We start from the raw sequence: 16,884 nt of genomic DNA on the forward strand, positions 1-16,884 counted from the left end.
CATAGATAGAAAAGGTTTGGAGGGATATGGGCTAAATGTAGACAGATGGGTCTAGCTGAGATAGACATTTTGTTGGTATGGATGAGTTGGACCAAAGGGCCTGTTTATGTGCTGTGTAATTCTATGACTATCAGGTCACCCCTCAGCCTCCAATGCTCCAGAGAAAACATCCCAAGTTTGTTCAACCTCTCTTTATAGCTAATACTCTCTAAGCCAGGCAATATCCTGGTGAACCTCTTATGCACCCTCTCCAAAGCCTCCACATCTTTCCTATAGTGTGGCGACCAGAACTACAAATTATACGCCAAATGTGGCCTAACCAAGGTTTTATACAGTAGCAATATGACTTGCTAACCTTTATACTCAATGCCCTGCCCTATACCACCCTACCCATGTGTTGCCACTTTGTTTTATAAAGTTGCATAACTTCCCACCTCCTGTATTTTGCTAGCATATTCACTACACAAACATCAATGATTCTTGAAGAAAGCTTCTCAGCACCATCTCAGGGCAACTAATGATTGGCAATTTATTTTGTGGTCCTTACCAGCAATTTAATTATTTTAGTAAGGTATTTGCTATACTGTCATTTATACACATTAGCTGTGATTACTACTTAAATATGACATATACTCACACCTTGTTAATAGATGCTGTTTGCTGAGAATTTGATTATGTTTTCTACTGATTGATTATAGCCGGAAAGATCGTGGGAAATTGACCTTCAGCATATGGAAGCATTGATTGATGATAAAACTGCCTGCATCATTGTGAACAATCCTTCAAATCCATGTGGCTCTGTTTTCAATAAATCTCATCTCCAAAATATTCTGGCTGGTTAGTAGAAGGGTTTTAGCATTTTGTAAATTAAAGTACAAGTAATGAAGAATACCTTGGATTTATCACTGGTGGACACTTCAAGAAATAATCTGTGAATGATCGTGGGAGTGGCGGTTGGGGGAGCTGATGAATAGCGGTAATGGGAGCTTGATTTATTGGGGAACATATGGTTGATCTAGGGACAACTTCATTGCTTCTCTCACTCTGCTGGGGTGCAACAGAGGGGGTCAAGCATTTTACATAGTAGGTTATGTGGTTATTATCATGAAGTAACTTCAGGAGAAAATGATTTGAGCAGATGGATATTGCATGGAACATCGCTGAGCCAAAAAAGTGTGAGGAAGGGAAATGGTAAAAATTAGAGAAATTAAAGTTTAGATAGACAAATTTTTAAAACTATGACATTGCTTTTACTGATGGAAACTGAGGTGCAAATGCAAAGATGTAAAGTGAAATTTGTGCAAGTCGCTGGTTATAATGTTGTATCCAGCCGGTGCTCTGCTGGATACAATGTTATAACCAGTGACTTGCACAAACTCTCTGCAGCACCTTGTATAACCCCAGGATGCACCAAAATACTTTAGAGGAATAAAACATTTTTGAACTGCAATCTGCACAGCAAGATCCCGTAAACAGTAGTGTGATAATGGCAGTTTTTTTAGTGGGATTGATGAAGGGATGGATACTGGCCTGGACACCAGATGACATTCCCCTGTTCCTCAAACAGAGGAAGAGATCTGGCTGCTTAATTCATGATTTAATAACTAATCTGGAAATTGGCACTTTCCATTTCGCAATAATTCCTCAATAATTTCTCACCAAAAATATAACACTTCCTCAGTATTACCCCAATGGTGCAGTACTCTCTCAATACGGCCCCTCCAATAGCAAACTCCCAAAGTACAATGCCTCAAACAGCCATCCTCTCCCTTGGCACTGCACTATAAAAGAGCAGACAGCCTCAGCACTACCTCTGTGTTAATGAAGGACTCCCTCATTACTACCCATCTGACCAAACTGCACTCCCTTGGTATTGTCCCTCTGATAATGTGGCACTATCATCATACCACATTTTGAATAGTGAGGTGCTCCGCTGGAGCTGCCCATCTGACCAAGCAGAACTCCCTTAGTGATTACTCTCTGACAATGCAGCCCTCCATCAGTACAACTGTCCCTCAGTCCTGCCTCTCCAACATTGGATCCCTCACTTATTATTGCCCTCCTGTGATGCAGCACTCCCTCAGCAATGCCCTTCCAGTTCAACACACCTTCAGCGGTAACTCAGTATGGCATTACTGTTAGTCTTGATTATGTGCTCATATCTAAAACTAGAGGGCATAGGTTTAATGTGAGAGGGGAAATAGTTGAGGGGGAGCAGGAGGGTAAAGTTTTTGCACAGAGGATGTTGCATATGTGGATCAACCTGCCAGAGGAAGTGGTAGAGGTGTGTACAATAACAATGTTTAAAAGAAATTTGGACAGGTACATGGAAAGGAACGGTTTAGAGGGATACGGGCCAAATGCAGGCAAATGAGGTGAACTTAGAAAGGCACCTTGGTCAGCATGGATGAATTGGGCTGAAGGACCTTTTTCTGTGCTGTATTACAGTATGATTTTGTGCTGTGTATGAAAGCTAACATACCACTTGTCTTCTTAGTTGTCTGATGCATCTGTATGTCTGTTTTCAATGACCAGTGTACAAGGACACCCTAGTCTTTTTATACATCAACACTTCCCAATTTAATACTATTAAAATAATAATCTCCCTTTCTGTTTTTCCGACTGAAGTGAGTAACTTCACACTTACCCACATGATACAACATCTGTCATATTTTTCTCCACTTGCCCAATATTTCCATAGAACCATAGAACCATAAAACAATACGGCACAATACAGGCCCTTCAGCCCACCATGTTGTGCTGCCCTTCAAACCACACCTAAGACTATCTAACCCCTTCCTCCCACATATCCCTCTAACTTAAATTCCTCCATATGCTTATCTAACAATCTCTTGAACTTGTCCAAGGTATCAGCCTCCACCACCACCCCAGGCAATGCATTCCATGCACCAACCACTCTCTGGGTGAAAAACCTCCCTCTGACATCCCTCTTGAACTTCCCACCCAATACCTTAAAGCCACATCCTCTTGTTTTGAGCATTGGCACCCTCGGAAAGAGGCGCTGGCTGTCCACTCTATCTATTCCTCTCAATATCTTGTATACCTCTATCATGTCTCCCCTTATCCTCCTCCTCTCCAATAAGAACAGCCCTAGCTCCTTTAGTCTCTCCTCATAATCCATACTCTCTAATCCAGGCAGCATCCTGGTACATCTCCTCTGCACCCTTTCCAACACCTCCACATCCTTCCTATAATGAGGCGACCAGAACTGGACACAGTACTCTATGTGTGGCCTAACCAGAGTTTCGTAAAGCTGCATCATCACTTCGCGGCTCTTAAACTCGATCCCCCAACTTATGAAAGCTAACAATCCCATAAGCTTTCTTAACTACCTTATCCACCTGCGAAGCAACTTTCAGTGATCTGTGGATATGAACCCCCAGATCCCTCTGCTCCTCTACACTGCCCAGCATCCTGCCATTTACCTTCTACTCCGCCTTGGAGTTTGTCCTTCCAAAGTGTACTACCTCACACTTCCCTGGATTGAACTCCATCTGCCACTTGTCAGCCCAGCTCTGCATCCTATCAATATCCCTCTGCAAGCTTCGACAGCCCTCCACACTATCCACAACACCACCAATCTTTGTGTCATCTGCAAACTTGCTAACCCAGCCTTCCACCCCCTCATCGAAGTCATTAATAAATATCACAAAAAGTAGAGGTCCCAGAACTGATTCCTGTGGGACACCACTAGTCACAGCCGTCCAATCTGAATGCACTCCCTCCACCAAATTGCCTTGAAGCCTCTGGGCATTGTCTGCACAATTTGCAACCTCACCTAGTTTCATATCAAGGGCCAGTTATGAAATATTACATTTTGTTCCCCATTCTAATTAATGATGTGTATTACGAATAGTTGAGGCCCAAACACTGATCCCCAAGGTACCCATTTAGTTACCACATGCCACTCTGGAAAAGACTCACATATTCCTCCTCTGCTTCCTGTCTGTCAATCAATTTTCAATCCATACCATATGTTTTGGAGTAACAGTAACCTTTTATTTAGGACTTAACAATGAGTAGGAGTTAATGAGTTCTCAGGTTGGTAAATTGTGACTAGTGAGGTAGAACAGGGATAAACACTTGGGCTCCAGCTATTCAGAATCTATATTGATCTTTTGGCCAAGGGGACCAAATATAACATTTCCAAATTTGCCGATTGGGAATGTATGTAGTGATGATAGTCTGGAATATTAGATAAACTGACTGATGGCGCAAAGCGGCAAAATGTGAAGATATCCACTTTGGTAGAAAGAAAATAGAGATACACTATCAGTATATATAAATGGTGAGAGATTATAGTTCATAGAGTTATACAGCACAGAAACAGGCCCTTTGGCGCAACTGGTCCATGCCAACCAAGATGCCACATCCAAGCTTGTCCCATTAGCCACCATTTGGCCCATATCCTTCTAAACCTTTCCATTCCATGTACCTGTTCAACTGTCTTTTAAAAGTTGTTATTGTGCCTTCCTCAACCATTTGCTCTGGCAGCTCATTCCACATACATACCCCTTTGTGTAAAGAAAAAGAAATTGCCCCTCAAGTTCCTATTAAATCTTTCCCCCTCTCACCTTATAAATGTAAGGATAAAATCGGATCTTGCGGGAAGGTACTAAACTGGTGGAGGGCAAATTACGACAGGATAAGACAGGAGCTAAGGGGCATTGATCGGGAACAGCTGCTGTCGGACAAGTCCACGTCTGACATGTGGGAGTTGTTTAAGGACCAGCTGATCAGAGTTCAGGATTGGCATGTTCCAGTAAGGAGAAAGGACAAAAATGGTATTGTAAGGGAACCTTGGATGACCTGAGAGGTCTTAAATTTAGTCAGGACAAAAAAGAAATCATAAGTAAGGTTTAGGAACCTGAAATCAGACTTGGCCCTTGTGGAATATAGAGATAGCAGGAAAGTGCTCAAGCAGGCGATTAGGAAGGCCGAAAGGGTCCATGAAATGTCCTTGGTGAGCAGGATCAAGGACAATCCCAAGGCATTCAATAATTATATTAAGAAAAATAGGATAACTAAGAAGAGAGTAGGGATCCAGTCAAAGATAAAGGAGAGAATTTGTGCTTGGAGTCTGAGCAAGTGTCCGAGGTACTAAATGGGTACTTTGTGTCGGTATTTACATAGAACATAAAAAAGTGCAGCACAGTACAAGCCCTTCAGCCCATGATGTTGTGCCGACCTATATAAACCTACCCCATGATCAACCTAATCCTTCCCTTCTACACAGCCCATAACCCTCCATTTTTCTTACATCCATGTGCCTAACCAAGAGTCTTTTAAATGTTCCTGTTGTATCAGCCTCTGCCACCACCTCGGCAGTGCGTTCCAGGCATCCACCACTCTCTGTGTAAAAAAAAACACCTCTGACATCTCCCCTAAATTTTCCTCTACTTACCTGAAGTGGATGTTTTCTGGTATTGGCCATTGCCACCCTGGGAAAAAGGTGCTGGCTGTCCACTCTATTTATCCCTCTCATAATCTTATAAACCTCTATGAAGTTGCCTCTCATCCTCTGTCACTCCAAAGAGAAAAGCCCTAGCTTACTCAACCTTTCCTCTTAGGACATGTTCTCTAATCCAGGCAGCATCCTGGTAAATCTCCTCTGCATCCTCTCTAAAGCTTCCACATGTTTCCTATAATGAGGTGACCGGAACTGAACACAGCACACTAAATGTGGTCTAACCAGAGTTTTGTAGAGCTGCAACATTACCTCATGACTCTTGAATTCAATCCCCCAACTAAGGAAGGCCAGCACACCATACGCCTTCTTAACTGCCCTATCAAATTGCACAGCAACTTTGAGGGATCTATGGACTTGGACCCCAAGATCTCTCTGTTCCTCCACGCTGCTAAGAATCCTGCATTAACCTTGTACTCTGCCTTCAAGTTCGTTCTTCCAAAGTGTATCACTTCACACTTTTCCAGATTGAACTCCATCTGCCACTTCTCCACCCAAATCTGCATCCTGTCTACATCCCATTGTAACCTACGACAACATGCTACACTATCCACAACACCTCCAACCTTCATGTCATCTGCAAACTTACTAACCCATCCCTCTATTTCCTCATCCAAGTCATTTATGAAAATCACAAAGAACAGGGGTCCCAGAACAGACTCCTGTGGAACACCATTAGTCACCAACCTCCAGGCAGATACTCTCCATCTACTACTATCCTCTGTCTTCTGTGGGTAAACCAATTCCAAATCCACGCAGCCAAGTCTCCATGGATCCCATGCCTCATGACTTTCTAGATGAGCCTACCATGGGGAACCATGTCAAACACACGACTAAAATCCATATACACCACATCCACCGCTCTACCTTCATCACTTTGTTTTGTCACCTTCTCAAAAAACTCAGTTAGACTCATGAGGCATGACCTGCCCCTCACAAAGCCATGTTGACTATCCTTAATAAGACTATACTTCTTCAAGTGCTCGTAAATCTTGCCCCTAAGAATCCTCTCCAAAAGTTTACCCACCACTGACGTAAGACTCACTGGTCTAGAATTCCCAGGGTTACCCCATTACCTTTCTTGAACAACAGAATAACATTTGCCATCCTCCAATCCTCTGATACCACTCCTGTGGCCAGGAAGGATGCAAAGATCATCATCAACACCTCAGCAATCTCTTTCCTCACTTCCCATAGTAACCGGGGATATACCCTGTCTGGCCCTGGGTACATATCTATCCTAATGTTTTTCAAAAGCTCCAACACTAATTTTTCCTTAACCTCGATATGCTCCAGCACATTAGCTTCTATGCAGACCTCACATTCATCAAAGTCCCTCTCCCTGGTGAATACTGAGGCAAAATATAAATTGAGGACCTCTCCTACCTTCTCTGTCTCCAGCCACATGTTTTCCCCTTTATCCCTGAGTGGTCCTACCCTCACTCGAATCATCATCCTGTTCTTCACATACGTGTAGAATGCCTTGGGGTTTTCCTTAATCCTTCTTGCCAAGGCCTTCTCATGTCCCCTTCTAGCTCTCCTAAGTCCCTTCTTAAGCTCCTTACTGGCTACCTTATAATTCTTAAGAGCCCTGCCTTATTTTTGCTTCCTAAACCTTAAATATGCTTCCTTCTTCCTCTTGACTAAATGTTCCACCTCTCTTGTCAACCATAGTTCCTTCACCCCACCATACATTATCGAGGAGAAGGATTTGGAAGATAGCGAAGGCAGAGTGGGCATGCTAATGTGCTGGGACATTTTTAGATTAAGGAGGAGGTAGTGCTGGGTCTTCTGAAAAGCAATAAAGTGGATAAGTCCCTGGGGCCTGATGGCATATATCCCAGAATATTGAACAAAGCAAGTAAGGAGATTGCTGGGGCTTTGACAAAGATCTTTGTGTCCTCACTGACAACACACGGGGTCCTGGAGGACTGGAGAGTAGCAAATGTTGTACCCTTGTTCAAGAAAGGAAATCGTGATAATCCAGGTAATTAAAGGCCACTGAACCTCACAGCTAGGGAAGCTATTGGAGATGATGCTGAGGCATAAAGCATCATCTCCACTTTGCTAAAACTTTGCTAAAGGCAAAGTTAACAAGCAGAGGGAACCTTGGTTTTCAAGGGATATTGGTGATCTGGTTAAGAAAAAGAGAGAGGTGTAATAGCAGGTATAGGCAACTAGGAACAAATGAGGTACTTGAAGAGTATAGAAAAAGTAAGAAAATACTAAAAAAGGAAATCAGGAAGGCAAAAAGAAGACATGAGGTTGCTTTGGCAGGTAATGTGAAGGTAAACCTGAAGGGTTTCTACAAGTATATTAAGAATAAAAGGATAGTAAGGGACAAAATTGGTCCCCTAGAAGATCAGAGTGGTCGTCTGTGTGTGGAGCCTCAGGAGATGGGGGAGATCTTAAACAGTTTTTTTGCATCAGTATTTACTCAGGAAACTGGCATCGTGGATATGGAAGGAAGGGAAACAAGCACTAGTGTCATGGAACATATAGAGACTAAAGAGGAGGAGGTACTTGCTGCCTTACAGCAAATAAGGGTAGATAAATCCCCCGGGCCTGACAAGATATTTCCTCAGACCTTGAGAAAGACTAGTGTTGAAATTGCAGGGGCCCTGGCAGATATATTTAAAATGTCCTTAGCCATGGGTGCAGTGCTGGAGAACTGGAGGGTAGCTCATGTTGTTCCGTTGTTTAAAAAAGGATCTAAAAGTAAACCGGGTAATTACAGGCCAGTGAGCCTGACATCAGTAGTGGGTAAATTATTGGAAGGTGTTCTGAGAGATCGGATATACAAGTATTTGGACAGCCGAGGGCTGATTAAGGATAGTCAGCATGGCTTTGTGCGTGGTAAATCGTGTTTAACGAATCTTGTAGAGTTTTTCGAGGAGGTTACCAAGAAAGTAGCTGAAGGAAAGGCTGTGGATGTTGTCTACATGGACTTTAGTAAGGCCTTTGACAAGGTCCCACATGGGAGGTTAGTTCAGAAGGTTCAGACACTAGGTATCCATGGAGAGGTTGTAAACTGGATTCAAAACTGGCTGTGTGGGAGAAGAGAGTGGTAGTGGATGATTGTTTCTCAGACTGGAGGCCTGTGACTAGTGGTGTGCCTCAGGGATCTGTGTTGGGACCATTGTTGTTTGTTGTCTATATCAATGATCTAGATGATAATGTGGTAAATTGGATCAGCAAGTTTGTTGATGACACAAAGATTGGAGGTGTTGTGGACAGCGAGGAAGATTTTCAAAGCTTGCAGAGGGATCTGGACCAACTGGAAAAATGGGCCAGAAAATGGCAGATGGAATTTAATGCAGACAAGTGTGAGGTGTTGCATTTTGGAAGGACAAATCAAGGGAGGACATACACAGTAAATGGTAGGGCACTGAGGAGTGCGGAGGAACAAAGGGATCTGGGAGTTCAGATACTTAATTCTCTGAAAGTGGCGTCACAGGTAGACAGGGTTGTAAAGAAGGCTTTTGGCATCCTGGCATTCATAAATCAAAGTATTGAGTATAGGAGTTGGGATGTTATGGTGAGGTTGTATAAGTCATTGGTGAGGCCAAATTTGGAGTATTGTGTGCAGTTCTGGTCACCTAACTATGGGAAGGATATCAGTAAGATTGAAAGAGAACCATAGAAAACTACAGCACAGAAAACAGGCCATTCGGCCCTTCTAGTCTGTGCCGAAACATTATTCTGCTAGTCCCATCTACCTGCCCCCAGCCCATACCCCTCCAGACCTCTCTCGTCCATATATTGATCCAATTTACTCTTAAAAGTTAAGAGCGAGCCCGCATATACCACATCAGATGGCAGCCCATTCCACAATCCCACCACTCTTTGAGTGAAGAAGTTCACTCTAATGTTCCCCCTAAATCTTTCCCCTTTCACCCTAAAGCCATGTCCTCTCATACTTATCTCTCCTAATCTAGATGGAAAGAGCCTACTTGCATTAACTCTGTCTATGCCCCTCATCATTTTGTAAACCTCTATCATATCTCCCCTCATTCTTCTCCGCTCCAAGGAATAAAGTCCTAACATGCTCAGTCTTTCCCTGTAACTCAACTCCTGAAGACCCGGCAACATTCTTGTAAATCTCCTCTGCACTCTTTCAATCTTACTGACATCTTTCCTGTAGTTTGGCGACCAGAACTGCACACAGTATTCTAAATTTGGTCTCACCAATGACTTATACAACCTCACTAAAACATTCCAACTCCTATACTCAATACTTTGATTTATAAATGCCAGGATGCCAAAAGCCTTTTTTACAACCCTGTCTACCTGTGACTCTACTTTCAGGGAATTATATATCTGAACTCCCAGATCCCTTTGTTCCTCCGCACTCCTCAGTGGTCTACCATTTACTTTGTATGTCCTCCCTTGATTTGTCCTTCCAAAATGCAAAGAGTGCAGAGAAGATTTACCAGAATGTTGCCGGGTCTTCAGGAGTTGAGTTACAGGGAAAGACTGAACAGGTTAGGACTTTATTCCTTGGAGCGGAGAAGAATGAGGGGAGATTTGATAGAGGTTTACAAAATTATGAGGGGTATAGACAGAGTAAATGCGAGTAGGCTCTTTCCACCTAGACTAGGAGAGATAAGTACGAGAGGCCATGGCTTTAGGGTGAAAGGGGAAAGGTTTAGGGGGAACTTCTTCACTCACAGAGTGGTGGGAGTGTGGAACGGACTGCCATCTGATGTGGTAAATGCGGGCTCACTCTTAAGTTTTAAGAATAAATTGGATAGACACATGGACGGGGGAGGTCTGGAGGGTTATGGACTGGGTGCAGGTCAATGGGACTAGCGGAATATAGTTTCGGCACAGACTAGAAGGGCCAAATGGCCTGTTTTCTGTGCTGTAGTGTTCTATGGTTCTATGGATAGGATTTATGCGTATTTGGAAAGGCATGGTCTGCTTGGGGACAGTCAGCATGGCTTTGTGTAGGGCAGGTCATGCCTTACAAACTTGATTGATCTTTTTGAAGAGGTGACAAAGGAGCTTGATGAGGGTAAGGCAGTGGATGTTATCTACATGAACTTTAGCAAGACATTTGATAAGGTCCCTCATGGAAGGTTGATTCAGAAGATAAAGATGCATGGGATACAGGGTGAATTGCAAGTTTGGATACAAAACCTGCTTGCCTACATAAGACAGAGTAAGGGTGGAAGCCTGTTATTCTGGCTGGAGGTCCGTGACCAGTGCTGATCGGGACCTCTGTTTTTTTTTAATATATATCAATGATATGGATGAAAATGTAGATGGGTGGATTAGCAAGTTTGTGGATGACACCAAGATTGGTGGAGTTGTGGATGGTTAAAGAATACAGCGGGCTATAGATCAGTTACAGATATGGGCAGAGAAGTGGCAGATGGATTTTAATCCAGACAAATGTGAGGTATTGCACTTTGGGTGGTCCAGTGAAAGGAGAAAATAAACAGTTAATGGTAGGTCCCCTAATAGCATTGAAGTACAGGGGGATCTTGGGGTCCAGGTCTATAGTTCACTGAAGGTGACAATGCATGTGGATAAGGTGAAAAAGAATGCGTACAGCACGCTTGCCTTCATTGGTAGGGGTATTGAGTATAAGAGTAAGGAAGTCATGCTGCAGCTACATAAAACTTTAGTCAGACCACACTTGGAGTATTGTGTGAAGTTCTGGTCACCCCCATTATGGGATGTGGAGACTGTGGAGAGGGTGCAGAAGAGGTTAACCAGGATGTTGCCTGGATTAGAAGATAAGAGCTATAAGCAAAGGTTGGACAAACTTGGGTGGTTCTCCCTAGAGCGTTGGAGGCAAAGGGGAGACCTGATAAAGGTTTTTAAAATTATGAGAGGCATAGATAAGGTAGACAGTCAGAATCTTTTCCCCAGGGTAGAAATGTCAAATGCCAGAGGACATGCTTTAAAGGTTAGAGGGAGGATGTTTAAAGGCAATGTGAGGGGCAAGTTTTTTTACACAGGGAGTGGTAGGTGCCTGGAATAGGTTACCAAGGGTAGTAGTGGAATCTGGCAGTTTGGTGGAGTTTAAGAGGCTTTTAGATAGACACATGAATATGAGGGAATGGAGGAATATGGATGATAAGAGGAGGAGGACATTTGGTATAAATTGGCATCAAGGTCAACACAACATCATGGGCCAAATGGCCTGTCCAGTGCTGTACAGTTCTATGTTCTGTGTTAAACCTATGCCTTCAATTCTTGATTCTCCAACCCTGGGAAAAAGACTGAGTGCATTCACCCTATCTATGCCCCTCATGATTTTATACACCTCTATAAGATCACCTCTCAGTCTCCTACACTCCAAGGAATAAAGTCCTAGCTTGTCTAACCTCTTCCTATAACTCAGTCCCTCAAGTCCTGGGAACATCCTTGTAAACCTTTTCTGGACTCTTTCCAGTTTAATAGCATCTTTCCTATAGCAGCGTGACCATAACTGAACACAATACTCCAAGTGCGGCCTCACCAGCATCCTGTACAACTGCACCATGACCTCCCAACTTTTATGCCCTGACTATAAAGGCCAGTGTGCCAAAAGCCACTTTCACCACCCTGTCTACTTGTGACTCCACTTTCAGGGAACTGTGTACTTGTACTCCAAGATCCCTCTGTCTACAACACTCCCCAGGGCCCTGCCATTCACTGTGAAAGTCCTGCCTGGATTTGATTTTCCAGAATGCAACACCTCGCACTTATCTGAATTAAACTCCATTTGCCGGCAACGGTGGTGGAGGTGGCTACAATAGGGTCTTTTAAGAGACTTTTGGATAGGTGCATGGAGCTTAGAAATGGGCTATGGGTAAACCTAGTAGTTCCTAACGTAGGGACATGTTCGGCACAACTTTGTGGGCCAAAGGGCCTGTATTGTGCTGTAGGTTTTCTGTGTTTCTATGTTTGCCATTCCTTGGCCCACTTACTCAGTTGATCAAGATCCCCCTGCAATTTTTGATAAATTTCTTCATTGTCCACTACATTACCTATTTTAATGTCATTTGCAAACTTACTAACCATGCCTTGTACATTCTTATTCACATCATAGATATAGATGACAAAAAGAAATGGCCCAGCACTGATCCCTCTGAGGCACACTACTAGTCGGTTGGTTGGTTTATTATTATCGTCACATGTACTGAGGTACAGTGTCTTGCATACTGTTCAAACAGATCAATTCATTACACAGTGCACTGAGGTAGTATAAGGTCTGAGAAACAGCCTTCCACCATCACCCTCTGCTTTCCACCATCAAGCCAAATGTGTATCCAATTAGCCAGCTCTCCCTGGATCCTATGCGATCTAACCTTCCAGAGCAGCCTACCATGTGGAACCTTATCAAAGGCCTTACTGAAGTCCATATAAACCACGTCTACCTCCCTGCCCTCATCAACTTTCTTGGTCACAGTATCAAAAAACTCAATCAAGTTTGTAAGACATGATCTCCCATGCCCAAAACCATGCCAACTATCCCTAATCAACCCCTATCTTTCCAGAAGCACGTATATCTTATCCCTCAGAATCCTCTCCAGTAGCTTGCCTACCAGAGATGTTAGACTTACTGGTTTATAGTTTCCAGGTTTTTCTTTGCCACCCTTCTTAAATAAAGGCACAACATTCATTACCCTCCAGTCTACCAGCACCTCACCTGTGGCTAACAATGATGCAAATATCTCAGCAGGCGTTCCCACAATTTCTCCTCTAGCCTCCCACAGTATTCTTGGATGTACCATCTCCTGTGGCTCCACACAAAGGTGTCTCCTTTGTTTTTCTTTAGGGGCCCTATTCTCTTTCTAGTTACACTTTTTCCCTTAATATACTTATAAAATCTCTTTGGATTCTCCTTAATTGGGAAATGGTTGCACTCAAATTAATCTGGGTGTCTTGTACATAAGTCACTGAAAGCTAACTTGGAGGTGCAGCAAGCAATTAGGAAGGTGACCAGTATATTGACCTTTATTGCAAGAAGATTTAAGTATAAAGATCTTTATTGCAATTATATAGGGCCTTGGTGGGACAGGAGCTCTGTGTAAAATTTTTGTCTCCTTACATGAAATGATACCCTTGCTACAGAGGAATTGTGATGAAGATTCACCAGACTGGTTCCTGGGATGGCAGGTTTGTCATTTGAGGAAGGAATGAATAGGTTAGGCTTCTGTTCTCCAGAGTTTAGAAGAATGAGAAGGACCTCATTGGATATACAAAATACTTTGAGGACTTGATGGTGTAGTAGTGGGCAGGGAAATCCCCAGGCTAAAGCATCTAGAGCTAGGTGTTGTGGTCTCAAAACAAGGAATAGGTCATAGGAATGAGCAGAAATTTCTTCATCCATAGGGCTGATGTACCATTAGAATTCTCCTCCCTAGAGAGGTGAAAATGATGAGAGGTGAAAGATTTAAAAGGGACCTGAGGCGTGGTAACTTTACACAGAGGGTGGTGAGTATATGGAATGGAGCTTCTGTCATTGATTGAATTCAAAACAAAGATTGTTAGGTCTCACATAATAGAGGTATTGTGGGATATGTGGCAGGAAAATGGTGTTTGAGGTAGAAGATCAGTCCTGATGGGAAAGGGTCAAGGGGCAAATGGGGTATTCCTGCTCCTATTTTTCTTACTCTTGTATTTTAAGGTCTGATGGACCTTTATAAAACCTTGGTTTTGCCAGAACTTGAGTGCAACGTTCAATTCTATTCACTACTTGAAGCTTCAATACAGATCCCTGTGCTATCCTACTAATAACATTCCTCTCTATTTTCTGTCCTGTAACTAATCTTCCATTTATGGTAAAATGTAATCCTATTCCCCATTCCTCCTACTTTATGTAAAATAAATAATGTAGTAGCTTAAAAAAATCAGAGAAGATTTACGAGGATGCTGCCAGGACCTGAGGGTTTGAGTTGTAGGGTTGGGCAGGCTAGGACTTTATTTCTTGGAGCATGAGAGATTGAGGGGTAACCTTATAGAGGTGTATAAAATCATAAGGGGCATAGATAGGGTGAATGTGCACAGTCTATTTTACAGGGAAGGCGAACCAAAAACTAAAGGGCTTAGGTTTAAGATGAGAGGTGAAAGATTTAAAAGGGACCTGAGGCGTGGTAACTTTACACAGAGGGTGGTGAGTATATGGAATGAGCTGTCAGAGGAAGTGGTTGAGGCAAGTACAATAACAACATTCAAAAGACATTTGGGTGGGTACTTGGATAGGAGCAGTTGAGAGGGATATGGGCCAAACACAGGCAAATGGGACCAGCTTGGTGGGCACCATGATTAGCATGGACAAGTTGTGCCAAAGGGCCTGTTTCTGTGCTGTTTGGCTCTATGGCTCTATTGACATTTCCACTCTGGGAAACAGACTCTGACTATCTGGACTATCTATGTCTCTCATTATTGCATGTACTTCTATCAGGTCATGCTTGGCCTCCGACACTACAGAGAAAACAATCCAAGTCTGTCTAACCTCTCCTTATAGCTTGTACTCTCTAATCCAGACAACATCCTGGTGAACCTCTTCTGCACCCTTTCCAAAGCCTCCACTAGTTTGTGAGGGGGAAGGGAACTGGTGGAGTAGGTCAGAGGAAGAAGAGGATGGGGATAAGTTAGATCAAACAGGTAGAGAGGCTTTGGGGAAGGAGAAGCAGAGTACAGGCTATAAAAGTAGTAAGGTAGATGGACTGAAGTGTGTTTACTTAAATGCAAGAAGTGTCAGGAATAAGGGAGATGAACTGAGGGCTTGGATAAGTATGGGGGACTATGAGATTGTGGCTATGACATGGCTGACGTCAGGGCAGGAGTGGATATTGAATATTCCTGGTTTTCGGTGTTTTAAGAGGGATAGGGAAGAGGGGAGAAGAGGAGGAGGGGTGGCGATACTGGTCAGGGACACTGTTACGGCTGTGGAAAGGATGGATGTTGTAGAAGGAACATCTCTAGAGTCTGTATGGGTGGAAGTAAGGAACAAGAAAGGAGCAGTTACTATATTAGGAGTATTCTATAGGCCCCCTGGTAGCAGTAGAGATATAGAGGAGCAGATTGGCAGGCAGTGTTTGGAGAGAAGCAAAAATAACAGGGTTGTTATAATGGGAGACTTCAACTTCCCAAATATAGACTGGAACCTGCTTAGTGCCAAAGGTTTAGATGGGACGGAATTTGTTAAATGTGTCCAGGAGGGATTCCTGACGCAGTATGTCGACAGGCCGACTAGAGGGAATGGCATGCTAAATCTAGTTTTAGGAAATGAACCGGGACAGGTGAAGGATCTATTGGTGGGTGAGCATTTGGAGGACAGCGACCATTGCTCCATAACCTTTAAAATTGTCATGGACAGGGACAGGTGCAGAGAGGACAAGAAGATATTTAATTGGGGAAGGGCGAACTATGAGGCTAGAAGGAGAGAACTTGGGAGTGTAAATTGGGATGTCCTTTTTGAAGGGAAATGTACCATGGAGATGTGGTCGATGTTCAGGGATCTTATGCAGGACGTTAGGGATAAATATGTCCCGGTAAGGCAGAGAAGGAATGGCAGGGTGAAGGAACCGTGGGTGACGAGAGAGGTGGAACAACTAGTTAAGGAGAAGAAGGTAGCATACATAAGGTATAAGCAGCAAGGTTCAGACAGGGCTTGTGAGGGATATAGAGTAATGATGAAGAAACTTAAGAAAGGGCTGAGGAGAGCTAGAAGGGGACATGAAAAGGTGTTGGCTAGTAGGGTTAAGGAAAATCCCAAGGCCTTTTTCACGTATGTGAAGGGTAGGAGGATGGCTAGGGTAAAGGTAGGTCTGATTAAAGACAAAGGTGGGAGAATGTGCCTGGAGGCAGCGGAAGTGGGAGAAGTTCTCAATGAATACTTCTCTTCGGTATTCACCAAGGAGAGGGGTCTTGATGACGTGGAAGGAAGTGCTGGTAAGGGTAATGTTCTCGAGGTTGTAGATATCAAGAGAGAGGATGTGTTGAAGTTGTTAAATAATATCAAGACAGATAAATCTCCGGGGCCTGACGGGATTTTCCCCAGGCTGCTTCGAGAGGCGAGGGAGGAGATTGTTGAACCGCTGGTAAGGATCTTTGAGTCCTCATTGTCCATGGGGATGGTGCCGGAGGATTGGAGGGTGGCGAATGTTGTTCCCTTGTTCAAAAAAGGTAGTAGGGATAGTCCAGGGAATTACAGACCGGTGAGCCTTACGTCTGTGGTGGGTAAGCTGTTGGAAAGGATTCTAAGAGATAGGATCTATGAGCATTTGGAGAAACATGGACTGATTAGGGACAGCCAGCATGGCTTTGTGAAGGGAAGATCTTGCCTCACAAGCCTGATAGAGTTCTTTGAGCAGGTGACCAGGAAGATTGATGAGGGTAGTGCGATGGATGTGGTCTATATGGATTTTAGTAAGGCGTTTCATAAGGTTCCT

At 43.5% G+C, this 16,884-nt stretch overlaps 1 protein-coding gene across 1 annotated transcript in view; it reads left to right on the forward strand.

Annotated features, from left to right (window-relative positions):
- Positions 1–16,884, forward strand: part of tat (tyrosine aminotransferase) — a 78,910-nt gene that overhangs the window by 24,154 nt on the left and 37,872 nt on the right. Inside the window, exon 6 of the mRNA XM_052028629.1 lies at positions 699–837. Coding sequence (XP_051884589.1) covers positions 699–837 — 139 coding nt within the window. The remainder of the gene's footprint in view (positions 1–698; positions 838–16,884) is intronic.

Source organism: Pristis pectinata, chromosome 13 (assembly GCF_009764475.1).
Source record: "Pristis pectinata isolate sPriPec2 chromosome 13, sPriPec2.1.pri, whole genome shotgun sequence".
Lineage (NCBI taxonomy): Eukaryota > Metazoa > Chordata > Chondrichthyes > Rhinopristiformes > Pristidae > Pristis > Pristis pectinata.